The following is an 11,566-nucleotide window of genomic DNA, read 5'->3' as shown; positions in this document are numbered from 1 at the left end:
TTTAGGTGTCATGTCTTACGTTTAAGTCTTTAAGCCATTTTGAGTTTATTTCTTTGCATGGTGTGAGGGTGTGTTCCAGTTTCATTGATTTATATGTGGCTGTCCAGTTTTCCCAGCACAACTTCTTGAACAGATTGTCTTTTTCCCATTTTATATTCATGCCACCTTCACAGAAGATTAATTGACCATATGTGCCTGGGTTTAGTTATGGTTCCTCTATCAGGTTCCATTGGTCTATATGTTGATTTGGTACCAGTACCACACTGTCTTGATTACTGTTGGTTTGTAATATTGCCTGAAGTCTGGGAGAGTTATGCCTCCTGCTTCGTTTTTGTTCCTCAGGATTGCTTTTGCAATCGTGGGTCTTTTATGGTTCCATATAGATTTCTGGATTATTTGCTCTAGTCCTCTGGAAAAGGTCATGGGTAATTTGATAGGGATTGCATTGAATCTGTAGACTGCTTTGGGTGGTATGGCAATTTTTACAATATTAATTCTTCCAACCCAGGAGCATGGAATATCTTTCAATTTCTTTGAATTCACTTTAGTTTCCTTGGTTAATGTTTTATAGTTCTCAGCATATAAGTCTTTCACCTCCTTGGTCTAGTTTATGCCTAGGTATTTAATTTTGGGGGGTGTAATTTTAAAAGGTATTTTATTTTTATATTCCTTTTTTATAATATTTCATTGTTAGTATACAGAAATGCAACTGATTTCTGAATGTTAATCTTGCATCTTGCTATGTTTCTGAAATCATTGATCAATTCAAGAAGATTTTGTGTGGAGTCCTTAGGGTTTTCTATATATAGTACTATGGCATCTGCATATAGTGAAATTTTACCTCTTCTCTTCCAATGTGGATACATTTTATTTCTTTTGTTTGTCTGCTTGCTGTGGCTAAGTCTTCAATACTATGTTAAATAAAAGTGGTGACAGGGGGCATCCTTGTCTTGTTCCATATTTTAGTGGGAAGGCTTTCAGCTTTTCTCCATTGAGTATTTGATGCGGGTTTGTTGTAAGTGGCATTTATTATGTTAAGGTATGTTCCCTCTATACCCATAAGAGTTTTTATCATGAATGGATATTGGACTTTGTCAAATGCTTTTTCTGCATCTATTGAGATGATAATGTGGTTTTTGGTTTCTTTTTTATTAATGTGGTGTATGACATTGAGTAAATTGCTTATGTTGAACCATCCTTGTAAACCTGGGGTGAATCCCATTTGGTCGTGGTGTATGATCTTTTTTATATGTTGCTGTATTTGTTTGACTGAATTTTTGTTGAGAATTTTTGCCATCTTTATTCATTAAAGACATTGTCCTGTAATTCTTTTGGTAGTATCTTTGGTTTTGTTATTATGGTGATGGTGGATTCAGAGAATGTCTTTGGGAGTGTTCCTTCTTCGTCCTTTTGGAAAAGTTTAAGAAGGGTAGGTATAAGTTCCTCTTTGTTTGTTTGGTAGAATTCGCCTGTGAAGCCATCTGGTCCTGGAGTTTTGTTTGTAGTGAGTGTTTTTAATACATATTCAGTTTCATTTCTAGTGAAAGTTCTGTTCAATTGATCTATCTCTTCTTCATTCAGTTTTAGTGGACTGTATGTCTCTAAAAAGTTGTCCATTTCTTCTAGGTGGTTAAATTTGTTGGCATATTATTGTTCATGGTATTCTCTGATTTTTTTTTGTATTTCTGCAATATCCATTGAGATTTCTCATTTTTCACTTCTTATTTTGTTTGAGATCTTTCTCTCCTTTTCTTGGTGAGTCTGGCCAATGGCTTGTTTACCTTTTCAAACAACCAGGGCTTTGATTTATTGATTTTTTTCTATTATTTTTTGAATCTCTATTTTATTGATTTCCTCTCTGATCTTTATGATTTCCTTCCTTCTGCTGACTTTGGGTTTCGTTTGTTCCTTTTTTTCCTAATTCTTTAAGGAGGTATGTTAAGTTGTTGATTTCAGATTTTTCTTCTTTTTTGAAGTTCATCACTATGAACTTCCCTCTAAGCATGGCTTTTGTGGCATCCCATAGATATTGAATAGTTATGTTTTCATTATCATTAGTCTTAAGGTATTTTTTAATTTCCTTCTTGATTTCCTCATTGACCCATTGCTTTTTTAGTGGCATGTTGCTTATTCTCCATGTAGTCAGTTTTTGTTTTTCTTATTTCTTTTCCTGTGCTTGATTTCTAGTTTCATGCCATTGTGGTTCAGATAAGATACTTGAAATAATTTTTGTACTTTTCAATTTGTTGAGGTTGTTTTTTCCCAAGTATATGGTCAATCCTTGAGAATGTTCCATGTGCACTTGAAAAAAAATATATATTCTGATTTTTTTGGGATGTAATGTCCTGAAAATGTCAGTTAAGTCTAAGTTTTCTATTGTATCATTTAGGATCTTTGTTGCACTATTGACTTTCTGTCTAGAGGCTCTTTTCAGTGATGTGAGTGGGGTGTTAAAGTCTCCTACTATTATTGTATTCTCATCAATTTCTCTTGTTGTATCTGTTAGTATTTGTTGTATGTATCTGGGTGCTCCTATCTTAGGGACATATATATTGATTGTTGGAATCTAATATATGGCACAAATGAACCTTTCCACAGAAAAGAAAATCATGGACTAGGAGAATAGATTTGTGGTTACCAAGTCGGAGGGGGATGGAGTGGGATGGATTGGGAGCTTGGGGTTAATAGATGTGAAATATTGCCTTTGGAATGGATTAGCAATGAGATTCTGCTGTGTAGCACTGGGAACTATGTCTAGTCGCTTATGATGGAGCATGATAATGTGAGAAAAAAGAATGTATACATGTATGTCTAACTGGGTCACCATGCTATACAGTAGAAAAAAAATAATGTTTTGGGGAAATAAAAAAAAAGGTATGGTAACTTGGTCTGTTGCTTCTAATCTCTATAAAACATTTATTATCATAACTATTGTAATTGTTATTATTGTTATTGCTAGTGATTTGTTCAAAATATCAAGGCTCTGAATACTGAAAATAGGGAGTTCTTGTAGTGACTCAGCAGGTTATGAAGCTGACTAGTATCCATGAGGATGCAAATTTGATTCCTGGCCTCACTTAGTGGCTTAAGGTTCTTTTTGTTTACGTGACCTGCAGCGTAGGTCACAGACACAGCTAATATCTGGTGGTGTTGTGGTTGTGGTAGGCCTGCATCTGAAGCTCCAACTTGACCCCTAGCCTAGGAACTTCCATATGCTGCAGGTGTGGCCCTAAAATAAATAAATAAATTAATTAATAAATAAATGCTTAAAATAAATGCTTCTCTAAATGAGACATAGGTAATAAGGTAATAAAATTCTTGGCAGGCTAATTTGTTCCAACCAAGTAGCTGAACATGTTTTATTATGGATGGTTAGCTCTGAAAACCTAACCATGATAGATTTTCATTAGGTAATGTTGTTTGCATTGTCTTCCTTTCTGTTAGAATGAGAGCAAAAAATCTCAGGCACTTGAGTTTCTGAAAGATTTGAGTGTGAACGATGATGTAATTAGGGAGAAGAAATAAAAAAATGGTAGCAAAATTTACTAAGAAGTTTGATCTTTCCTAGAATATGTTCTTAATGTGTTACTCTAGTTGGTGAGAGCAGTGCTCCTCAGACATTAAAGTGCAAACAAATTATCTAAGGATTATATAAAAATGCAGTTTCTTATTCAGTAGGTCTAGTGTGTGACCTGGGAATGTGTATTTCCATCAAACCCTCAGGTGATGATGGTCCTGAGAACTATTCTTGGAGTACTAAGTTTGGAGTTTTGACTGGATCTCTTAATGAAGGTCATATTTTTAAAATTTCAATAGGAATAATTTGTCATAAGTTTAGCTAATAGTGATTTAATTTATACTGACATTCTAATTTCATATAGTTATGTTCAGAATTATTGACCAAAAATGAAAACATTTGTCTGGCCATACCACTCTCAATTGTTTCATCAATCATCTCCTTATTTTATGTTACTTAGTGAATACTCTATGAGCAAGTTAAATTTGTCCCTCTGCCGGGTATTACCTCAACCAAAGCTGGCATTTTGTTAATGTGTAAAATGTCCAGATGTTGCCTATATTGTCCTTGGAAAGGCCCTAGAGAGGTAGACTCACCACCTGTATTCCAGTTTCAGGTCTTTCTGCCAGCTTTGGGACCTAGAGCTAATTTTTTCTTTGTAGATTGATTGTGGATATTTGATAAAAGCAAGAAAGCATCTAGACTCTTGTCCATAATGGGTACTCAATAAAGCTTAAGAAGACTCTCTTAGGAGTACAACTAAGTAGCTTTAGATTTTACTGGCTTTGGGTAGAACAGGTCAGGTAGGATAGGGATTGAATATAAAACATGTCCCTTAACTTAAACAGAAGACTTCACTAAGTTGCTTTACTTCCTCTTTAATGTGTGGTTTTAGCTGCTCACATCTCCTACTGAAAGTCTGCTCTTTGGTTTAACGTCTTCCAATGCAATTTGCTGTCTGTTGGGAGTCCTTGCCTTTGCTTTTCTTCTGTCTGTCCTAACAGGGATGAGGAAACCAGGCAAAAAAAAGACAGCATTGTTGACCATTTTTTTTTGTTTCTCTTCCTTTTTAGATTATTCCTCTGCTGTTCAGAAATTTTCACAGACGTTGCAATCCTTTCAGTTTGATTTCATTGGAGACACTCTGACTGATGACGAGATTAACATTGGTAAGTCTTCAGCCACAAGCTGCCATGTGCCTCTCAAAGCAGGTCTGAACCAAGCAACCTCCTTGGTTGGTGGATATAGAGAAGTTGGCATTTTTATCCCTTATTGCCTAATGCTGAGCTCCTGGGAAGCTGCTTAAGAAACATAATGAAACATTCCCTTCCAGTCCCATTTCCTCCTCACATGAAAGCAATAAAAAGATATCCCTTAAACTTCCACTGAGGTCTTTGACTCAGTCTACAGGGGAATTTTCTTTAAAGAATCTAGTAGGTGAAAATGGATATTTTTGTAAAGGATAAATTAAAGAGTGATTTTTTTTGAGGGGTTATTTTCCAAAATAATTCAGAGTAGGATTCTTCTAAGGAACAAATTCCCCTATAAAGTTTAAAATGAGCATTTATATATGTATAGCTTTTCAGGCAACAGGAGATTTGGCATCTCTCTGGGGAACTGAATTTAACAACTCACTTTGAGAGCTGTGCTATCTTGGAAAAGATATTTCCTCTCTATGAGCCTTAGTCTAATCCTCTGAAAAATGTTGTTAATCTCTGTCTCTCAAGGATTTTACAATAAGAGGTAAGAAAAAAATGTGTGTTTATGTTAATTATGAAGTTAAAGTTGTGTTGGCAAAATATGGCCCTTGTGCCAAATATTGTCTGCCACTTTTTTTTTTTTTTTTTTTGTAAATGAAATTTTGTTGGAGTGCAGACTTAACTGGAATACAGTTCGGTATTGTCTATGGGTGCTTTTGTATTACAGGGACAGCACTGAGTAGTAGTGGCAGAAACTGGATGGCTTTCAAAGCCTCAAATATTTGCTCTCTGGCCATTTAAAAAAAAGTTTGGTGACCACTGAGTTAAAGACCACTTCTAAGGGAGTTCCCACTGTGGCTCAGTGGAAACAAATCTGACTAGTATCCATAAGAATGTGGGTTCAATCCCTGGCCTCACTCAGTGGGTTAGGGATCTGGCATTGCTGTAAGCTGTGGTGTAAGTCACAGATGCAGCTCGAATCTCTCATTGCTATGGCTGTGAAGTAGACCAGCAGCCTCATCCCCAATTTGAGCCCTAGCCAGGGAACTTCCATGTGCCCATGGGTGCAGCCCTGAAAAAAAAAAAAGACCACTACTAAGTTTACAACTTAAGGTAAGGCATTCGCTAGATGAGAACACAGAACAATTAGAATGACATAATGGTACTGAAAAACAAGTTAGTAACACAATTTTATTTATGAACCCAAGAACTAAAATATAAAAATGTATTATTATTGTTATATTAAATTTTCATTGTAGTAAGTATGAGTAATATATAAAAGTATAAAATTACTTATAATAAAATATTCTAACACAGAAAGAATGTCTTGGATATTTGGGCATATTATTTTTTTGTCTTTTTTTTTTTTTTTTTTGCTTTTTAGTGCTGCACCTGCAGCATATGGAGGTTCCCAGGCTAGGGGTTTGATTGGAGCTACGGCTGCCGGCCTACATCACAGCCACGGCAATGCCAGAGCCTTAACCGACTGAGCAAGGCCAGGGATTGAACCCGCAACCTCATGGTTCCTAGTCAGATTCGTTTCCGCTGCACCATGATGGGAACTCCTTTTTGTCTTTTTTTTTTTTTTTTGCTTTATCTTTTAACTCTGTTTTTTACATGTAGCTGTTTTATATTTATGTAATTTAGTTCATTCTAAATGTGTAATTTTATATTTTTAACCTAACATTTTATCATAAGCATTTTCTCACGTCATTTAAAAAAATTTGTAAGCTTCATCGGGGGGCGGCAAGGACATTGTTTTGCTCATTGCTATTTCTCTAGCATGTAAAGGAGTATCTAGCATATAGTATATGCTCGGTACATGTTTTTTGAATGAATGAGTAATGGATGCATTTGAGTTTCATTATAGGATCCATGCTTTATATACTGTTCAACTATTATTGGAAATTAAGCTTATTTCCAATTTTTCATGATTATCAATAATACTATAATGAGTATTATTAGGAGGTTGACGACTACTGTTTTGGCCAAATGTGGCAATGTTACTAGTGAGGCAGACATTTATATTTGGATTATTTCTTTATGAACTCCATTTCATTCTATTTTTGCAAATATGTATTGGTCTAAGGGCATAACTTAGACCAATATCATGGGAGTCAGACGGCCCAGGTTTGAACTCTAGCTTTGCAATTTATTAACTGTGTAACCATGAAAAGTGACTTCACCTCTCTAATAATTTCTCTCATATGTAAAATGGGGATGAGGCAGTCAATGCCAAGTGTGCACAGTGCCTAAATAAATGTTAGGTATTTAATCATTATTGTTAATATAAGATTTGATTACTCTGTACTTGGCAATGGACTAAATGTTTTTGTGTCCCCCACAAAGTCATATGTTGAAATTCTATACCAATGTGATGGTATTAGGAGGTGGGGCCTTTGGGAGGTAATTAGGTCATGAAGGCGAAGCTCTCATTAGTGAGATTAGTACTCTTATAAAAGAGACTCAGAGAGCTTTCTCACCCTCTTTCTATCATGTGAGGATACAATGAGAAGTTGGCAGTCTGCAACCTGGTAGGGAGCTCTCACCAGAATCTGACCATGCTTGATCTCAGACTTCTAGCCTCCAGAAATGTCATAAATTTCTGTTGTTTATAAGCCATCCTATGTTATTTTGTTATAGCACCCTGAACTCAGTAAAATAGAAATTGGTACTGTGAAGTGGGGGTGCTGCCATAACACATACTTAAAAATGTGCAAGTGGCTTTGGAACTGGGTAATGGGCTCCTTTCAAATGGAATTTTAAAGATGATTCTGATGAGAGCCCTGAAAGAAGAGAGAGTGGTAGAGAAAGCATCAATCTTCTTGGAGAATACCTAAGTTATCATGGACAGAATATCAGTATAAATATAGATGGTGGAGTGCACTCTGTTTAGGTCTCAGACAAAAATGAGGAACATGCTACTGGAAAGTGGAGAAGAAGGTGATTCTTGTTATAAAGAGGCAAATAATTAGGCTGCATTGTTTGTGTTCTAGTGTTTTATGGAAGGTGAAACTTGCAAGCTATGAAATTGGATATTTGGCTGATGAGATTTCTAAGCAAGTGTTAAAAGAATGGCTTGGATTCCCCTGACTGTTTATAATAAAGTCTGAGAGAAGAGAAATGAAGAGAAGATGAAATTGTTAAGCAAAAAGGAACCCCAACTTAAAGATTTATCTATATTACAAAAAATGAGAAAGAATATTTGGAAGAAAACACTAAAAATATGGTGGACCTACCATTTGATAAGATTAGTGTAGGGGTGAACCATGGATTTAATCAATCTTCTCAACAAAAGCTAGAAATAGATGTGGGATTACCAGAAGAAACACTGCCAGCTAGGGCTAAAGCCTTGAAAACTGTGAGAAATGTCTATTGTTTATACACCACTAAATCTGTGGTATTTTTGTTATAGCAGCCCAAATTAAACATATTTCTTTCTTAAAAATAACTGCTATGGAGTTCCCGTCGTGGTGCAGTGGTTAACGAATCCGAGTAGGAACCATGAGGTTGTGGGTTCGATCCCTGGCCTTGCTCAGTGGGTTAAGGACCTGGCGTTGCTGTGAGCTGTGGTGTAGGTCGCAGATGCGGCTCGGATCCCGCGTTGCTGTGGCTCTGGCATAGGCCGGTGGCTACAGTTCCAATTAGACCCCTAGCCTGGGAACCTCCATGTGCCATAGGAGCAGCACTAGAAAAGGCAAAAAGACAAAAAACAAAAAAAACAAAAAAACAAAAAAACCCAAAAAAACCCTGCTACTTCCTTGTGAATGGGTAATCTTGGAGATTGGAAATGTATGGTATGTGGCATTCCCTAAATGTATCTTTTTTTTTTTTTCATGCTGGATGAGTCTGACTTTGAACAGGTGTCCATTTCCCCTAAAGCTAACTAACAGATCTGTGCCCCACATTATCTTTTATGCTGAACTTTATGTATCAATTTTCTTACCCTTCTGAACCTCACCATTCTTGTCAACTAGTGCCATGAAGTTAAAAGAGAAAAAAAAAAAAAAGGTGTGTGAGCTTGAGCATAATGGCTTATAAACAAAAGTAAAAATGACCTCCTTGTGCTGCCTGTTTCTTGTGGGTGTCAACTGGCTGTGACACATTTCTTTCTTAATACGCTTTACAGTAACCCTTTAATTCAGTTATTATTTGCCTGCCAATTCCAGTTATGCTAGTTATCATCTGACCATTGCTTTTACGGATGCTGACTCATGAACTGACCTTTACTGATGCAGACTGAAAAGAGATTTTGAGAATTTTCAATGCCAGGAAGGTGCCACAGACACAGCAACAAGGATCTGAGCCATGTTTGTAGCTTACACCACAGGTCATGGCAATGCTTCCTGAACTATCTATAAGAGGAAAATGTAAAATAAATTGTCAGTGTCTATAGGGACCTTAGAAAGTATCTAATTCAGTTATTCTTAATACAGCTTTTTATCAGAATTAATTGGACTGCTTGTTGATCCAGAGTTTCAGGACCCATCTTAGATCAAATGAATTAGTTTGTGTATGCCTGGAAAAAGAAAAATCATTTTTTTTAAATCTCTGATTGCAAATCACATTTCTAGTCTAGTTATCATAACATATTTGAAAAAACTCTTTTGTGGACCAAGCAGATTGATTTAAGGTCAAGCTTGCAGGTAGAAAGTTCCATCAGCCACCCATTACTGCTTTATAGGGGCAGAATACTTTATCTAAGTTCCACATTGTCAGTTCTCCTAGTCCCCACACCTTTATTCAACATGGATTTTATTCATTGCTGAAAACTCACAGGCAAGCATAAACTTAACTGGGATGAAGCAGGGCTTAAGAAGTAGTTTCTTGGAGAGAGGACAAGATGGCAGAGGAGTAGGGAGACACGCTCGCCCTCTCCCACAAACACAACAAAAAAAGCACATCTACAGAATAAATGACTCGCACAGAACAGCAACCAATCGCTGGCAGAGGAACCTAAACTCCAATAACGGCAAGAAGTTCGTGACATTACTGGGCAGAACGGGAGAAAAGAGGAGAGTGAGATAAGGTGAATCCGAGCGGGAGGGGCGCTCCCGAAAGGGAACTGTGGAGGAGAAAGGGTTCCCGCACCCTGGAAAGTCACCTACCGGGGAAAGATCGAACAAACTGGAGAAATCTCCAGATGCAGAGAAGAGGTTAGCAGTAAGTTGGAGTACGGAAAAGCCGATCAAGAAGCGAACGGACCATCTGAACTACGGGCACAGTCACCAAAAATTGAGATGCCTGGGTGGGGGCTGGGCATCGAGACCTCGCCTCCGAAGGTTAGTTCCCGGGCTGGGGGGGCGGGGCAGAGCGGAAACTGCTTGGGAGGTCTAGAAACCAGTTGACAGGGCAGAGACTGCCTGCGAGACTAGAAAACAAAGCTGTCACAGAGAAAGGGAGCAATACTCTAGGGGCGGGGAAGTGGAAAGCCCCGGGGAGGAACCTGGGAGAAGAGCCTGGTCTGCGCCCATGCTGGGGAGGGGAGAGAAGAAGGGGTGGGTCCCCATAGAATACCCCCCACGCCACAGCAAGCTTACAGGCCCGCTAGCTAGCAGAAAGCTGTGCTTCCCAGTGCATCCCCTCCCCCCACCCCCGCCACCCCCTACGCTGTCGCCGAACCTGGGGCTGCCTGCCATCCAGGAGGGCTGGCCTCAACAATTGCCTGAAGCCTACCACCACAGGGGCTGTCCCTGCACAGGCCTGCTTGCCCTTTGGAGGGGCTACACTTCCACAGCGCAGCACCAAACACCACCAGCCCCCGAGAAAAGGCCTGCAGCCCAGAAAAGCTAGAACAAGCCTAGCCAGGCCGTGAATAGATCGGCCTAATTCTCGGATGGTTTTTCTGAGTCGGGCTGCCCCAGGCAGGAGCCTCTTTGGTCTCCGACGGCCCTGCTACCCACCCAAGCCCCCAGGGGGTGCTGAGACCTAGTGGACCAGCTGCATAGGACTGCCAGCTCCAGGCAGGAACCCCTGCAGCCCAGAAAAGCTGCAACAAGCCTGGCCGAGTCGGGAAAAAATCTCAGACGGTTTTTCTGTGTCAGGCTGCCCCGGGGAGGAGCCTCTTGGGTTTCCAGTGGCCCTGCTACCCGCCCAAGCCTCCAAGGGGTGCACCACTCCCACGTAATAGCTGCTCAGCACCACCAGCCCCCTGGAAGAGCCCCTGCAGCCCAGAAAAGCTGCAACAAGCTCGGCCAGATTGTGAAAAGATCCGCCTACATTCTCAGGCTGTCCTTCTGAGTTGGGCTGCCCTAGGGAAGAGCCGTTTAGGTTCTCAGTGACCCAGATAGCTGCTCCAACCCCAGGGGGTGAGGCACTACTGAGGAACAGCTGCCCAACACCGCAAACCCCCTGCAAGAACCCCACAGCCTAAAAACACCAGAGCAAGCTCTGCATGACCAAGTGAAATCAGCTACCATTGTGGTGTGGACCTCCCAGTCCTGTCTGCCCTCAGGAAGCCCTCCTTTGCTTCAAAGAAACCCTGTTAGCCCCATCAACACTCCAGAAAAGCCACACTGCCTCAAAAAAGATTGACCAACAACACCAGCCCTCAGGAAATATTCCACGGCAGTGACAAGGCAAACACTGCCCGATAATGGAGAGTTCAACTCCCTCAGGAGAAAGAAAACAACAAGCAAGATGAAGAAGCTGAGAAACTACCCCCAGTCAAACCAACAGGAGAACTCACCTAAAACAGTCAACAATGAAACAGATCTCTGTAGTCTGACAGACCTGGAGTTCAAAGGAGAAATAGTGAAAATACTGAAGGAATTAAGAGAAGATAGGAACAGTAATGCAGATACCCTCAGAAAGGAACTAGAAAATATAAGGAGGACCCATGAAAAACTAG

At 39.5% G+C, this 11,566-nt stretch overlaps 1 protein-coding gene across 7 annotated transcripts in view; it reads left to right on the top strand.

Annotated features, from left to right (window-relative positions):
* Positions 1-11,566, top strand: part of OPHN1 (oligophrenin 1) — a 560,542-nt gene that overhangs the window by 190,143 nt on the left and 358,833 nt on the right. For all 7 annotated transcript variants that reach the window (XR_002340743.1, XM_021080299.1, XM_021080302.1 and 4 more), the window contains one exon: positions 4,591-4,686. Coding sequence is in view for 3 of the 7 variants with exons in the window: in XM_021080299.1 (XP_020935958.1) it covers positions 4,591-4,686 (96 nt within the window). In the remaining 4 variants the exon portion in view is untranslated. The remainder of the gene's footprint in view (positions 1-4,590; positions 4,687-11,566) is intronic.

Source organism: Sus scrofa, chromosome X, assembly GCF_000003025.6.
Source record: "Sus scrofa isolate TJ Tabasco breed Duroc chromosome X, Sscrofa11.1, whole genome shotgun sequence".
NCBI lineage: Eukaryota > Metazoa > Chordata > Mammalia > Artiodactyla > Suidae > Sus > Sus scrofa.
Note: the sequence above shows the minus strand (reverse complement) of the source record. Positions and strands in the feature narration are given on the sequence as shown.